Genomic DNA, 13859 nt, shown 5'->3' with positions numbered 1-13859 from the left:
TCTAAAGTAGGACTCTATGATAAACACTTTTTGTTCTTGAGAAAACACCATTTTAAACGCTTTTTAAAACGAAAATATTCAAATTGATAGCAGCGATATAGCGCTTTGACAGATGACGTTTAAGTTCATTTGCTATACGCTACGCCCTACGTCCAAAATTTCAGAACCAACTTGACCACGTTTTTATTTGAACGCTCGTTAGTTACAAATAAATCCAAATACCACAAAAAATATATTTATTTTTTAATATTAAATACACAATATTATTTACTATTCATAAGTAATGGCCCATAGAGGAATACTAGATTCTTTACTTTAAAATATTACGATTGGAGCCAACATTTCTTAATAAAATGTTGATAATAAAAAAGATACAGGGTGTAGAAGTTAAAAATTAAATTTTGCCTTTAATTATGTTACTGATAAGAATGCAAAAATTTTAGGGTAAATGTTTTTGGTACGAGAGATCATCTGTTATTTATTTCAATGTATTTTCTAAAGGGCACCACATAAGCCATTTGTGAGACGTAAATGTGAGCGTAACTTTTTTTACAATAATGTAAAGCTTTTAAGTAACAAGTAAGTTTTAAGTAACGAGCTTTTATTATTAAGAAATCTTAAAAGTAAATAATCCAGTATTTCTCTATGGGTCATTACTTATGGACCACCCTCAATTTGCAACATTTTATACAAAGATAACAAATATTTTTGTTCAAAATGTAGCTCGCAAAGTCGATAATTATGTGTCTGGATTTTTCTCGAGAAGATTCTCTCTATTGCACGCTCTCAACCATGCTGAAGCTCTAGAAGAAAATTGTTTAGTTCATTTCATTCAATACTAGGTATTTAGGTAGGTATATAATGTACATAAATTTAGATTTTTATTAATTATCAAAACATATACTCAATAATTCTAGTACACATTTAATATATTTCAAATTTTGTAAAACATAGCTAATTATTACACTACCTGCTCGAGTCTTCGGGAATGGAAAGAAGCTTAGTCCTCTACCTGTTTTGGATGGGCACCCTCGACAAATAAAATAATAACCCCCTCGCCGATACATCACAAATATTGTGTCTGTTTAAATAGTTACTAATACTAAGTCTAGAATAAATAAATACTAATAATAAATACACAAAAGTGAGGTTGGATTGAATTATCGATTGTTTAAATAAGCTTGGTTACTTGATGGAAAAACAACATGTTTCCATGGCGATTTTAGCACATGCACACTGGAAATCGACTTACGCGGGAAACCACTTTGTCGCTTCTGTGTAGTTAGGATATTCTGTGCCTTAGATATGTTGCTTACTAGTACAGTAGTTATTAGTTGTTCGGTACAAGTTTTAAAAAAAAAATTTAAAAATATAATTTACAGTACAAATAGGGTTGCCAAATTTAGAAATACTAGAAGCGGGAGTCACATGGGTAAAGAAAAAGATTAAGAGACCACAGGAAAAATTCTGTATTTTTTGAAATCAAACGCTTTAAAGTTAAGAATTCGATTTATCAAAAACTTTTTCTTAGATATTGAAAAATTATTTTAATAAATAGATGTGTAAATCGAGTTTATTCGGCAAAAAAAAGGAAGAAAAGAAAGAAATTATCATAGAAATATATTTTTCAAACAAGAATAAAATAATGTAATAAAGGTTAAAGAAGTTGTCAAAAATGATATACAATAATTAAATAAAACGACCTTATTCCACACGCCCAATAAGCTTTAATAAATAAAAGTAAAACTAATAGGTATTTTTGACTTAATTTTACTTTCTCTGTACAAGGTGTCCCGAAATTAGGGGGCAATATTTCTATGTCGAAAAAGATTATTTTTTCTTTATATAAACGTGGGTCAAAAAATTCTTTCTAAGGAAGTTATAGCCACCTGAAGGGGCCAATATTATGATGGTTTTTTCTAAATAACTCTCAAACCGGTTGAAATAAATTTATGAAATTTGGTAACTAGCTTAACTTAACTTATGCTTTGATTTTTTTTGGCTTTTAACTGAAAAGTATGAATTTTTTTAGTAAAAAAAGGTACTCTTGGTTCAGATTGGTAGAATGTTCCATTTTTGTATAAAATCCATTTAAAATAATGTTACATGTGTTCACCGAGAATGGAAATTGTCAATATTTTTTATCGTTGCAGGTTTTGAATAACAAAAATGCGTTTGGCATCATTTGCATTGACAGTTTAGTTATTTACTTTTTGCGAATTGTTATCAATCAAAAATGCAATGTTTTATGAAGGTAGAGCTAGCAGATATTCATAATACCCATTTCTGGTCAGACGAAAATCTACGGGCAATACGGTGCACAAATTTTCAAAATAGATTTGCAATAAATGTGTGGATAGGAATTTTAGGGGACCAGCTACTTGGATCAATTCAGTTTTCCGTTTGTCTAAATGCATAAGGATACTTAAGCTTTTTGCAAAATGATGTAATAAAACTATTGGGTGATACACCGTTAAACGTACGCTTAATTAATTAAACAAGATGTAGCACTGCCTCACTTTACCCATAATGTCATAAATTGGTTAAACGATCATTATCCTGGCAGGTGGATAGGTAGAGTTGGCCCCATTCAATTTCTACACCTAAATCCTCTAGATTACTTTCTGTGAGGGTAGGATGAAGGCTGTAGTTTAAGCTACAGAAATAAATCCTTTAGATTACAACAGAGGATGCGAATCAAATCAGAAAAAAATAATTTTAATAATAAGTTTTGAGGTCTTCGCGAGCAATTTGATGCCGAGCTGAAAAATGTATTCAGCAAAATGAAAATTTTTGAGCATTTGCTATAAAAATTACTGAGATAAAAATAAGTTTTATTAATAGTGTGGTTTTCAATTATTTTTATTAGTTTATTGTATTTCTATTTAATAATTTCAATTGTTTTTTTTACTTTGTCAAATAATAATTTACTAAAAATAATACATTTCTGTGAAAATAACAATTCCTAAAAAGTAATTAATTGAACTGTCAATGCAAATGACGCCAAACACGTTTTTGTTTCACAACCCGCTATGATAGAAAATATGTATTGACAATTTGGATTGCCGGTGGTTAACACATGTACTTAACATTATTTTTAAACGGATTTTACATAAAAATGGAACATTCTACCAATATAATAAAAAAAGTCAAAGCATAAAAAAGTTATGGTAAATTTTACCCCCTTCCCCCACAGTGTTAGAACGTATGTGATGAAAATTTTTAAATTTCATTTTAGTAGCGGACTGAGCACGTAAGAGATAAGCTAGTTACCAAATTTCATAAATTTATCTCAACTTATTTTGGAGTTATTTAGAAAAAAAAACATCATCAGAGTAGCCCCTTTAAGTGGCTATAACTTTCTTAGGAAGAATTTTTGGACACACGTTTATATAAAGAAAACGTAATCTTTTTCAACATAGAACACCCTGTATAAATACAGAGTGTCCCGTAATTAATTGGACATTAGTTAATGGGCGATAGCTAACATCAAAATAAAGCATTTAGGCCTTAGCCTAAGGCTAAAGCAAAATGTTACTCATTTTAGTTCTGCTGGGTGTTTCATTAACCTTCATCAAAATTATTTTTTTAAATATCGAACGGATTTCAATAAAATTTGGTATCGTTTTATTACGAAAATGTTATCAATTTCACCATTGCCACAAGATGACGGCACCTACAGCAACATTGGTCCATTAACATGGCTAAAACTTTTTTGTGCACCCTGTATGTACATTCTTGAACAAAAATAAATAAATGGCATTCAAGGTTCCAAGAAAAAGAATAAATTTATTACAAAGCATTTTTAAAAAGATGAGCAACTGTTTAACGCGAGTGTATTTTGCCGAAAGATCTAGTGGCCTGTTCTTTGCAGCGGAATCCATAGAAACAAATGTCAATGTCATTTACAAAATTTGTCAAAACACTCACGTTAAACAGCTCATCTTTTTAAAAATGCATTGCAATACATTTATTTTTTTTTTCTCTAAATCTTTAACTTTTCGAAAAAACTGAAGAGATCAAAAAGTTAGGAAATGAAGGGCTTTTTAGACATATTTTTTAAAAGGAAAAAATTTTATCGAAAAAAAATTATAAGAAAAAGTGTAATTATTTCAACCCCTTACAAAAATACTTCAGAGCTGACAAAATTTGTATAAATGGTAGTTTTTTTGACAGATAATGTTCATCAAGTTTGGTTTATTTAGCTTGATATACATGGAAGATAAAAATAGATCATTTTTTTTCATTTTTGGTATGGGGTAACTTTTCAGGGGAGTTTTTTCAAAAAGTTTTGTACCAAAGACCCCTATTAATTTTCATCAGTGAATCACCCCTTATATTTTTTCGGTTATTTAGATATACCCTGTATATGCTCCTTTGTTTAAATATTTTTTTGCGTGCTCATTTTAGAGACCAAAATAAATTCCTCTGCCTTCTGTCTCTTTTACATTCTGTTGCAATATTGCTTGATAAATCAGTTCAGTAAACAAGAGCAGGAGTTTGGAGTGGTGTGTGAGACGAGAGATATAATGTGGGAGTCACCTAAAGTGGGAGGGTTAGCAATAGAGATAGGAAGGTCGTTAGTGAATCGATTCAATTCGTTCATTTCTTTAAAAATATTCTTTCATTAGGAACCAGCTCTTTGAATCTTCAAGTTTGTTTCGATAGTAATGTCTGTCCAACAAATTTTTTAATTATTATTTTTTTGATGAATTACGTCAAGATCGAGATAAAATAGCTCCATCAAAACAAAATTGGTTATCCATTTCCCCGAGCCAATGATTCAGAAAAGTATTGAATCCTTTCTCATTTCTGAACGACACATCTCTAGTTGGCAACCTTAACAACAAATAATCCCAATAAATACAAATAAAAGAAAACTAAAGACTAAAAAATATATATTAATTATTACACAAATAAATAAGCTAACCGAACCACTGTTATTTAAAAATTCACTTTATGTAAAATTACTCATCAAATCAAATTCATGCAACAAAAATTTGGTCATAGATTCTTAAGACAAATTTAGGGGACCCGTATTTTTTGTTTTTGCCAACTGGCCCCCTCTTTCGGAGTTACAGCCCCCTGAAATCTGCCCCTAAGAAGTCTTTTTTATATCTCAAAACCATGTTTGTCCTTGTCTTTGGAACCAGAAAAATTTGGTCGCAAATTAGATTTTTTTAAAAATTTTTTGTTGTCTAGAAAGCCATTGAATTTAGAACTTTTTTTGTTTCTTGATATTTGTTTCGTAAAACGCAATGTTTTTGAGGAAAATCGCGAATCACGATATGCATTCGATCACATTTTAATATTTTTCTCGAAAACATTGCGTTTTACGAAAAAGTATTAAGAGAAAAAAGTTTCTAAATTTAACGGCTTTCTAGTGGACTGATAATTTTTAAGAAATTTAAATATGCGACCAAATTTTTTTGGCTCCAAAGACAGGGACCCACGAAAAATTGTCTTAAGGATGTTTCCCGCCAAAAAAGGTAGCACCATCAGATTCCACATGTCATAAAACCCCTGTGTACCAAATTTAGTGATTCTCGTACAACAGGGTTCTGAGATATAAAAAAAGGTTGTTCTTAGGGGCGGCCTTCAGGGGGCTGTAACTCCGAAAGAGGGGGCCACTTAGCAAAAATAAAAAATTTGGGTCCCCTAGATTTGTCTTAAGAATCTGTGACCCAATTTTGTTGCATGAATTTTGGGACACCCTGTACAAATGAAGTTACATTAAATATGTAATTTTTACATTTTTTTCTGTAATTCACTTGAAATGTCAATTTACATTTCGACATATGTATATTTACAATACTAAAAAACAGTTGCATAGTATTTTCAAGAAGAAAGAAGAACCTCCGCATTATTACGTTGAACATTTCTAGAAAAGATATGTTTTTTGCATAGTTTAGTTTAGTTTAGTTTAGTGTTTATTGACCATGTTAAATTGCATACAATCTTTATGACAAGTCATATACAAAAACAAAAAATGTATAGATATACACGAAAAAAATAAATTAATAAAAAACATATCACAATAAATATTACAAGCAATAGAACACAAACGAGAGAGATTATATAAACATCTTAGTCTAAGAAGGAGCGATAAGACCATAATGTATGCATATCAGAAAATTTTAAAAACTCATTAACTGAGTAGAAACAATGCGTAACAAGAGCATATGNGGTAGCACCATCAGATTCCACATGTCATAAAACCCCTGTGTACCAAATTTAGTGATTCTCGTACAACAGGGTTCTGAGATATAAAAAAAGGTTGTTCTTAGGGGCGGCCTTCAGGGGGCTGTAACTCCGAAAGAGGGGGCCACTTGGCAAAAATAAAAAATTTGGGTCCCCTAGATTTGTCTTAAGAATCTGTGACCAAATTTTGTTGCATGAATTTTGGGACACCCTGTACAAATGAAGTTACATTAAATATGTAATTTTTACATTTTTTTCTGTAATTCACTTGAATACTAAAAAACAGTTGCATAATATTTTCAAGAAGAAAGAAGAACCTCCGCATTATTACGTTGAACATTTCTAGAAAAGATATGTTTTTTGCATATGGTTTTTCATGATAACAATGAATAAATTTAAAATGATTATGATTTATTAACACAGTAAATGATTTTCTTAGAGCAAAATATAAATTTTTGAATTATACATAATGATAAATAAACAATTTCTTGTTCATTGGGTATTTTGTTACCTGTGAAAAGAAATTAAAAATAAATTAAATAAAAGACTCGATAGACGAAGATGAATATAGAATACTTATTTTTATTTCATTGAGATTACCTTTATAACTTTTTATATTTTTATCATTGTATTATTATGACAACTAAAACCATACAATAAGACTCTTTTTGATGCATGTGACAAGTGTACTTTTTTTACAGTAAATAAAGTGACATTACATAAAACACTTGCATTTTTTCAAAATCTCTACTAACAAAAAAATAAAAGACTACTTATTATAGGTAACTGATGACCATGTTTTAACTGAAAAATAAACCTATGTTAATATCTTAAAAAGTGATTGAATTATCTCAAGAAAATTTAAAGAACAACAATTTTTTTAAGGCCCGTAACTTTTTAAGGAACAAAATTGCCCAGGGAAGCTACCTTTTTTAAAGTTTTTTTTTGAAAGAATATCAAATGTCAATTTACATCTATTATTTCATCATCCGAGATATTTTTTGTTGGCTAAAACTATATCGGAAAATACATTTTTGTTCTAAACTTTTTAGGAATAGAGGTGGGGGACACGAAACTAGTATTTACGGTAAGTGGAGGTGACGAAGACATCAACAGTGCTCCGTTCGATTTGCAAGTGTTTTACCCCCTCAAAATACATCCCAGAAATGGAACCATCCTCGTAGGAGCTATCTTTCAGTTGTCCATAAAAGGCGGACCACAACCAAACACTAACGTAGTCTTTACAGCAACTTCGCCCAAAATCATCAGTAAGTTCTAATCCACGGTTAACATAAATTTATTAACTCACAAACTGAAAGTAAAATGAATATCATATTCAGCTAATAAATTTGACAATAAAATTGCTAAGTAAATTCTTTTTATTCGTAGATATAACCGAAAGGGGTGTCATAACAGGGGTTGCATTAGGCACAACGAAAATTCAAGCCAAGGCCGTTGGAATACATCCATCGACAGGACAAAGCCTAATTTATTCAGAAGTAAGAATATTGGGCAAGTCCCACACATTTTTTCATTTGCTTATTTAATAGTACCGGAAAAAATAGGCTACAGTTTTTTTTTTAACAATTTTTTTGGTGACCAGAAAGTACTTTAAAAATCACAAGGTTTAAAAATTCAAAACAACATTATTCGCTTTGATGGGCGCAGCCAATGAAATTAGAAAGCATAAAAAAATTCTAGTGCCGCATTGCCTACTTTTTATTTATATTTTGATACACAAATTCAAAAATTACTAATAAAAGGTTGATGACTATTATTTGTCATATACCATGTAATATTTAAAAAAAAAACTGAAATTTTAATTCTTTTTAAGGATGTGGTTGATCTGAAGGTTGTGGAACTGCAGGGCTTAAAAATTATGGGGCCCCTAACGAGATTTAGGGTCGGGGCCACCGTACCCTTTTGGTGCTGGGGAATCCCCGACGTATCTCCCCTAATTCTGGGCAGTCTAGAGAATCCCCCCATCCTTTTCAAGTGGAACGTCGACGACAAACTTCTCGTTGATTTGAGTGGAGTATTTCATCCCATAGGCGTTTTTAAACAGAGACCGGCGAGGGTAGCTCTCAAGGTGTTCGCCTTGCAACCTGGAAAAACTCGGTTATACATCAATGCGACAGTGCCAGGTCGCGCGGCTAACAAGTTAAATGTCGATACTGTAATGTTATCGTCGTATATAGATATCGAGACGATCACGGAATTCAGTCTAGTCGCTCCCGAATTTCCCGGGAGGTCCCTGTTAATGGCTCCATTCTCGGAAATCCAACTCCAAACGAATTTAGATTATTCCGCAACAAAAATCGTTTACATGTAAGTTTATTTTTTTTATATTTTCGTTTAAACACTTTTTAGAGATGCAGATTACAATTAGAAAAAAAAAAAGATTTGTATTAATAACTGTTTTGTTTTTTAATAACCTTTTGCACAGTTTTACCTTAAGCGCACATTTTTTGTACAATTTTTGTCAAAAAGACAGAAGTGTGACTAGAGGAAAAGGAGGTCTTAGTACCTATTGACCCTTCAACTTTTGTTTGCCTACAACTATGGTTTAAATATATAATTTTTTAAAATGTCTTTAAATTACGTTACTCATACAAAATTTTGATTTAGGGCTAGATTTACCAGCTATTGTAGAAATGTCCCTCGATGATAACGATTCTGACAGGTTTCGGCCTCGGCATAAGATCTAACAGCAAATTAACATTAGAATAAAAATTTATTTAAGTTCTTTATAATTTTTTGTTCAAACATTTTTCTGAGCACCCTATCAAATATTTTTGTTAAAATTTTAAGAGTTATAATGTCTGAAAGCTTGCCTTTTTCGATTTTACATATTTTGCCTTGTAATTGGAGGTGAATAAGATTATAGTTTTTCTAAATAGACGTTAACGTAGACGAGAAGTTGGTAATTCAATACACTGTCATTTTTCTTAATTCCTCCTTCGATTATTTTCAGAAATAAATGAGCATAATCACGAAGGACCTGTGAATTTGTGCCCTACATGATATAATTGCTATAAAATTAAGAAACGTGAAATATTTTATACAGCGTGTCCCAGAAGTAACGCAAAAAATTCGTATTTTATTTTGTGTTGCGTTTTCACAAAAACGCTAAAACACGTCAATTAGTAAATAGGAATTGTCATTTTGTCTCGTTGCTTAAACCTTTTTTGCGGTCGAAATTATAGAGTGACTCATCGCTAGCTTTTGGACTAGTAAGGGGGATGAAGCGTGCCGGGAACGAAAATTCATTGGCGTGTCTACGTAAAAGGCAACAAGATATAGAAAATATTGAAAAAAGATAATAAAACATAACATCTAATATTTTTTTACGGTTTGCTATAACCGGTACTTTGATCCATTTTAATTATTACAGCATTTTAAAACGTTCCAGTTGTGTTTTTTTAATTTATAAGTTTATTATAGCCATGGAATTAGACCTCTCGTATACGCTTTTGCTATGACGTTTCTCAGGACGGATAAATCAAGTCCGTTTACACCCACTAAAAAAGAATTTCCCTATTCCCTACCAAGTGCAAAAGACAGAGATAGAATATAGATCGACATTCAGTGTAACTCAGTCTATAGACGATTATAGATTCTGTCAATGTGCGTAACGAGCGGCACAAAGATAAATAATATTGAACCATATAAAAATCATTTTATATTTTATACGCATTATGGTAATAGTGTTTTTATATTATGTCTGAATCACTATCTATAATTTCGACCGCAGAGTATAGACAGATCTCTAACATGTTCAGCATCTTCAAATTTGCGTACTAATCTGCATTCTGTAGACGGAGGTATTGGTTGTTCTGGTTACTTGGCATTGAACAATTGACGTACTTCATAACTACAGATCCTATCTCCGTATCCAACCATAATTAGGATTTCAATTCTTTGTGTCTCGCTTAAACGCAACACCATCGTAATGTAAAGTTATGGTATTTGTAACTGTCACAATGATATGAGGCACTATTGCATTCTCTAATTGTCGCCTTCAAAACAATGTCTAGCTGCTGTGATCGGGTGAACCTACCCAATCTACATAAAATTCTGTACCTACAATCAACCAAAACACATTTTTTGATGTGGCACTGTTCTCGCATCAGTTTGTGATACCTACTTTTGTTGTTATTTTAAACCAAGGACATTTAAATGTTCTTGTTTTAAACTATGTCCATTCCAATCGTTGGCTTTTTTCGCACCTGTCAAAGTAAAGTAGACCAAACCCTATATCGACGCATTTCCTTTCAAAAGGGCTTATGCTTAAAAATTTAGGTAGTGCTATTTAAAAAAAATGTCGATGACGTCATAGGTTTATAAAACATAGCGTAAAAAAGATTTAAGCAACGTGACAAAACGACAATTCCTATTCACTAATTGACGTGTTTTAGCATTTTTGTGAAAACAAACACAAAATAAAATACGAATTTTTTGCGTTACTTTTGGGACTGTTGTAAAGAAATTTGTCGCTTCTGCACAAGATGCAACGTAGATTACAAATTCCCTTACATCGAAAAGTAATTTGAGTTTCAAAGTCCATTTTATAGAAAATCTGCATTAAAATGGAGGAAAGTCTGTTATTTGTGCATTATTTCATATTTAGACAAAAATAAAATCTATAAAAATGTATTGTTGGTTGCCTATTTCCTATAAGAGCTCTTCTAATATGAATTTTCAATATGGATTTCTTATATTTGTCTTGTTGCATCCCAACATTGGAGTGAAATTAACTTAAAATACAAGTATTAGGTTATTTATCTTTCTCAAATTGGATGGAATAAATTAGAAATACATGTAACTAAAACTTTGCCAATATTAAAGTTAAAACGTTCAAATACACATTTTTTTTAATAATGCCAAATTCTAGAATGTAGTGTACAACAAAAGAAAACCTGTAATATATCTAAAAAAAAAGTTTTGAAAGACTGAAAAAATATAAAGAATAAAAATAAAAGTCATAGATAGGCGTTCACAGAAAAAAATTGAGGGAAACACTTTTAAAAAAACTTCTGACTGAAAATTTATGAAATTTATTTAATTTTTAATTTAATTTACGGTCTGACAAAATATCCAAACAAGGAAAAGCATTTAAGAAACGCCATAAATAGTTTCAAACAATATTATTATTAATTTAGGTTAGCAGGAGACCGTGTGCCTTCCACAGAACTCTTGGCAGACAAATCCGTTACATCTTCAGATACCATAATAACCATATCGCCTACCGGCTTTCTAAAATCCTACGGTGTCCTGGGCCATGCTCTCATAATGGCCATAGAGACGGACGACCAAGGACAAAAACAACGTCTGTCCATTGTCGTCGAGGTGAAAACCATCCAGTACATGAACCTGAACGTATTAGCCAACTGGCGCATACACTCGGATAGCCCCATGAGGAACATTCCCTTGGGCACTGAATTTCAACTTAGAGCTACGTTCCATGACAACCTCGGAAACAAGTTTCAAGCAGGCCCCAAAGAGCTGAAAGTAAGACCCAGTCGATGTGATTTGTTGAAAGTGGTTGAGAGTAGCGATAACGCTTCGGTTTGGATATACACTAAGAAGCCCGGAAATACCATGTTGAAGGGATGGGCTGAAGGTAACGTACAAAATTATATAATTTATTGTTAGAAGTACCGTATAACCTCGTTATTCTGGATAATTTCGGCACAAAGTGGATTGGGATTTTTCAAATGATTGAGGAATTAAAAACTTATTCACAATATAAATAACTTTTATTGTGGATAATAAAATTATAGTCCACAGTACGGGCCCCCCCTGGAAAGTTGATTACCACATACTTTATAACTCGTGAGGAGCTTTGTTTTGACGAGTTTACCACACTTTTCCTCTGCGACTTTTCTCGATTCCTCTGCTTTTCCACTCGGAAAAGTCCAAAAACACGGAAATTTCCCGGGGTCTTGAAAAGTCAAGACCACATCTTTTTTTTTTTAGCTTACGTTACCGGAAATTTTGTTGCAAATGACGATTTAAATTTGTCCGACAGAAATTCTTCCGACATAGACATGTCAACCGGTCGAAACATGTCAAAATGACAGGGTATTGAAAATCAATTACCACATAGGTAATTGATTTTATTTAGTAAAATATTTTAGTAAAATTAATTGTAAATAATTAATTCAGTCAAATGGTATTGTCCGACAAATTTCAAGCTGCGTTTTTTCAGTCCGACAGTTGGAAATAGGAATTTTCATGGGGTATGATAAATCAATTACCACATGTCGGATAAAAATAACACACGATGGAAAAGTGTTTTTTATTTTTTATAAGCAAAAATTGTAATGTCCGGCAAAAATATATCTACAAATCTCGTAAAAAATGTGCACGTATTTATAATTTCTAATATTTATGTATTAAGGTGGCCATATTCCTGGCCGAGAAATAGTGAAATTTCTGGCGTTTTTAGGTACTGAAATCTTTAAAAGTAAAACGTGTAGAACAAAAGTAAGCACAAAAATAAAATCCTTGTTGTTTTGTTTATTCATTGTTACCATTTAAATTGACTCAAATAAAATAATANGGATTTTTCAAATGATTGAGGAATTAAAAACTTATTCACAATATAAATAACTTTTATTGTGGATAATAAAATTATAGTCCACAGTACGGGCCCCCCCTGGAAAGTTGATTACCACATACTTTATAACTCGTGAGGAGCTTTGTTTTGACGAGTTTACCACACTTTTCCTCTGCGACTTTTCTCGATTCCTCCGCTTTTCCACTAGGAAAAGTCCAAAAACATGGAAATTTCCCAGGGTCTTGAAAAGTCAAGACCACAACTTTTTTTTTAGCTTAAGTTACCGGAAATTTTGTTGCAAATGACGATTTAAATTTGTCCGACAGAAATTCTTCCGACATAGACGTGTCTACCGGTCGAAACATGTCAAAATGACAGGGTATTGAAAATCAATTACCACATAGGTAATTTTTAGTAAAATTAATTGTAAATAATTAATTCAGTCAAATGGTATTGTCCGACAAATTTCAAGCTGCGTTTTTTCAGTCCGACATTTGGAAATAGGAATTTTCACGGGGTATGATAAATCGATTACCACATGTCGGATAAAATAACACACGATGGAAAAGTGTTTTTTATTTTTTATAAGCAAAAATTGTAATGTCCGACAAAAATATATCTACAAATTTCGTAAAAAATGTGCACGTATTTATAATTTCTAATATTTATGTACTAAGGTGGCCATATTCCTGGCCGAGAAATAGTGAAATTTCTGGCGTTTTTAGGTACTGAAATCTTTAAAAGAAAACGTGTAGAACAAAAGTAAGCACAAAAATAAAATCCTTGATGTTTTGTTTATTCATTGTTACCATTTAAATTTACTCAAATAAAATAATAACTAAAAAAAAGGTGTTTGTAAAACATGCGTTTGCTGTTATTCTAACCCCACATTTTAAGAATTATTTTCACGTACTTATAAATAAAAGTAAACAATTTTATATGTAGGACTAAGCAAGTAAATGTTATAAGAATATTTACATGTGGAATTATATATAAAAAAGTTAGTATTTTCGTAGATTTCAGTACCTAAAACCTTGATGGTTTGATTGTTTTTTGCACCTGTTTATTCGTTTTACTGCGGCGTCTTTGAAAATAC

The 13859-nt window shown here is 31.5% G+C and overlaps 1 protein-coding gene across 1 annotated transcript in view; it reads left to right on the top strand.

Moving 5' to 3' along the window:
* LOC108915643 (nuclear pore membrane glycoprotein 210) overlaps positions 1-13859 on the top strand; it is a 33265-nt gene that overhangs the window by 9970 nt on the left and 9436 nt on the right. The window contains exons 9-12 of the mRNA XM_018721735.1: positions 7254-7469; positions 7591-7700; positions 8036-8529; positions 11364-11824. Of these exons, the coding sequence (XP_018577251.1) occupies positions 7254-7469; positions 7591-7700; positions 8036-8529; positions 11364-11824 (1281 nt within the window). The remainder of the gene's footprint in view (positions 1-7253; positions 7470-7590; positions 7701-8035; positions 8530-11363; positions 11825-13859) is intronic.

This window comes from Anoplophora glabripennis, unplaced genomic scaffold (assembly GCF_000390285.2).
Source record: "Anoplophora glabripennis isolate ALB-LARVAE unplaced genomic scaffold, Agla_2.0 scaffold1525, whole genome shotgun sequence".
NCBI lineage: Eukaryota > Metazoa > Arthropoda > Insecta > Coleoptera > Cerambycidae > Anoplophora > Anoplophora glabripennis.
The sequence above is the reverse complement of the archived record's forward strand: the minus strand, read 5'-3'. Positions and strand labels throughout refer to the sequence as shown.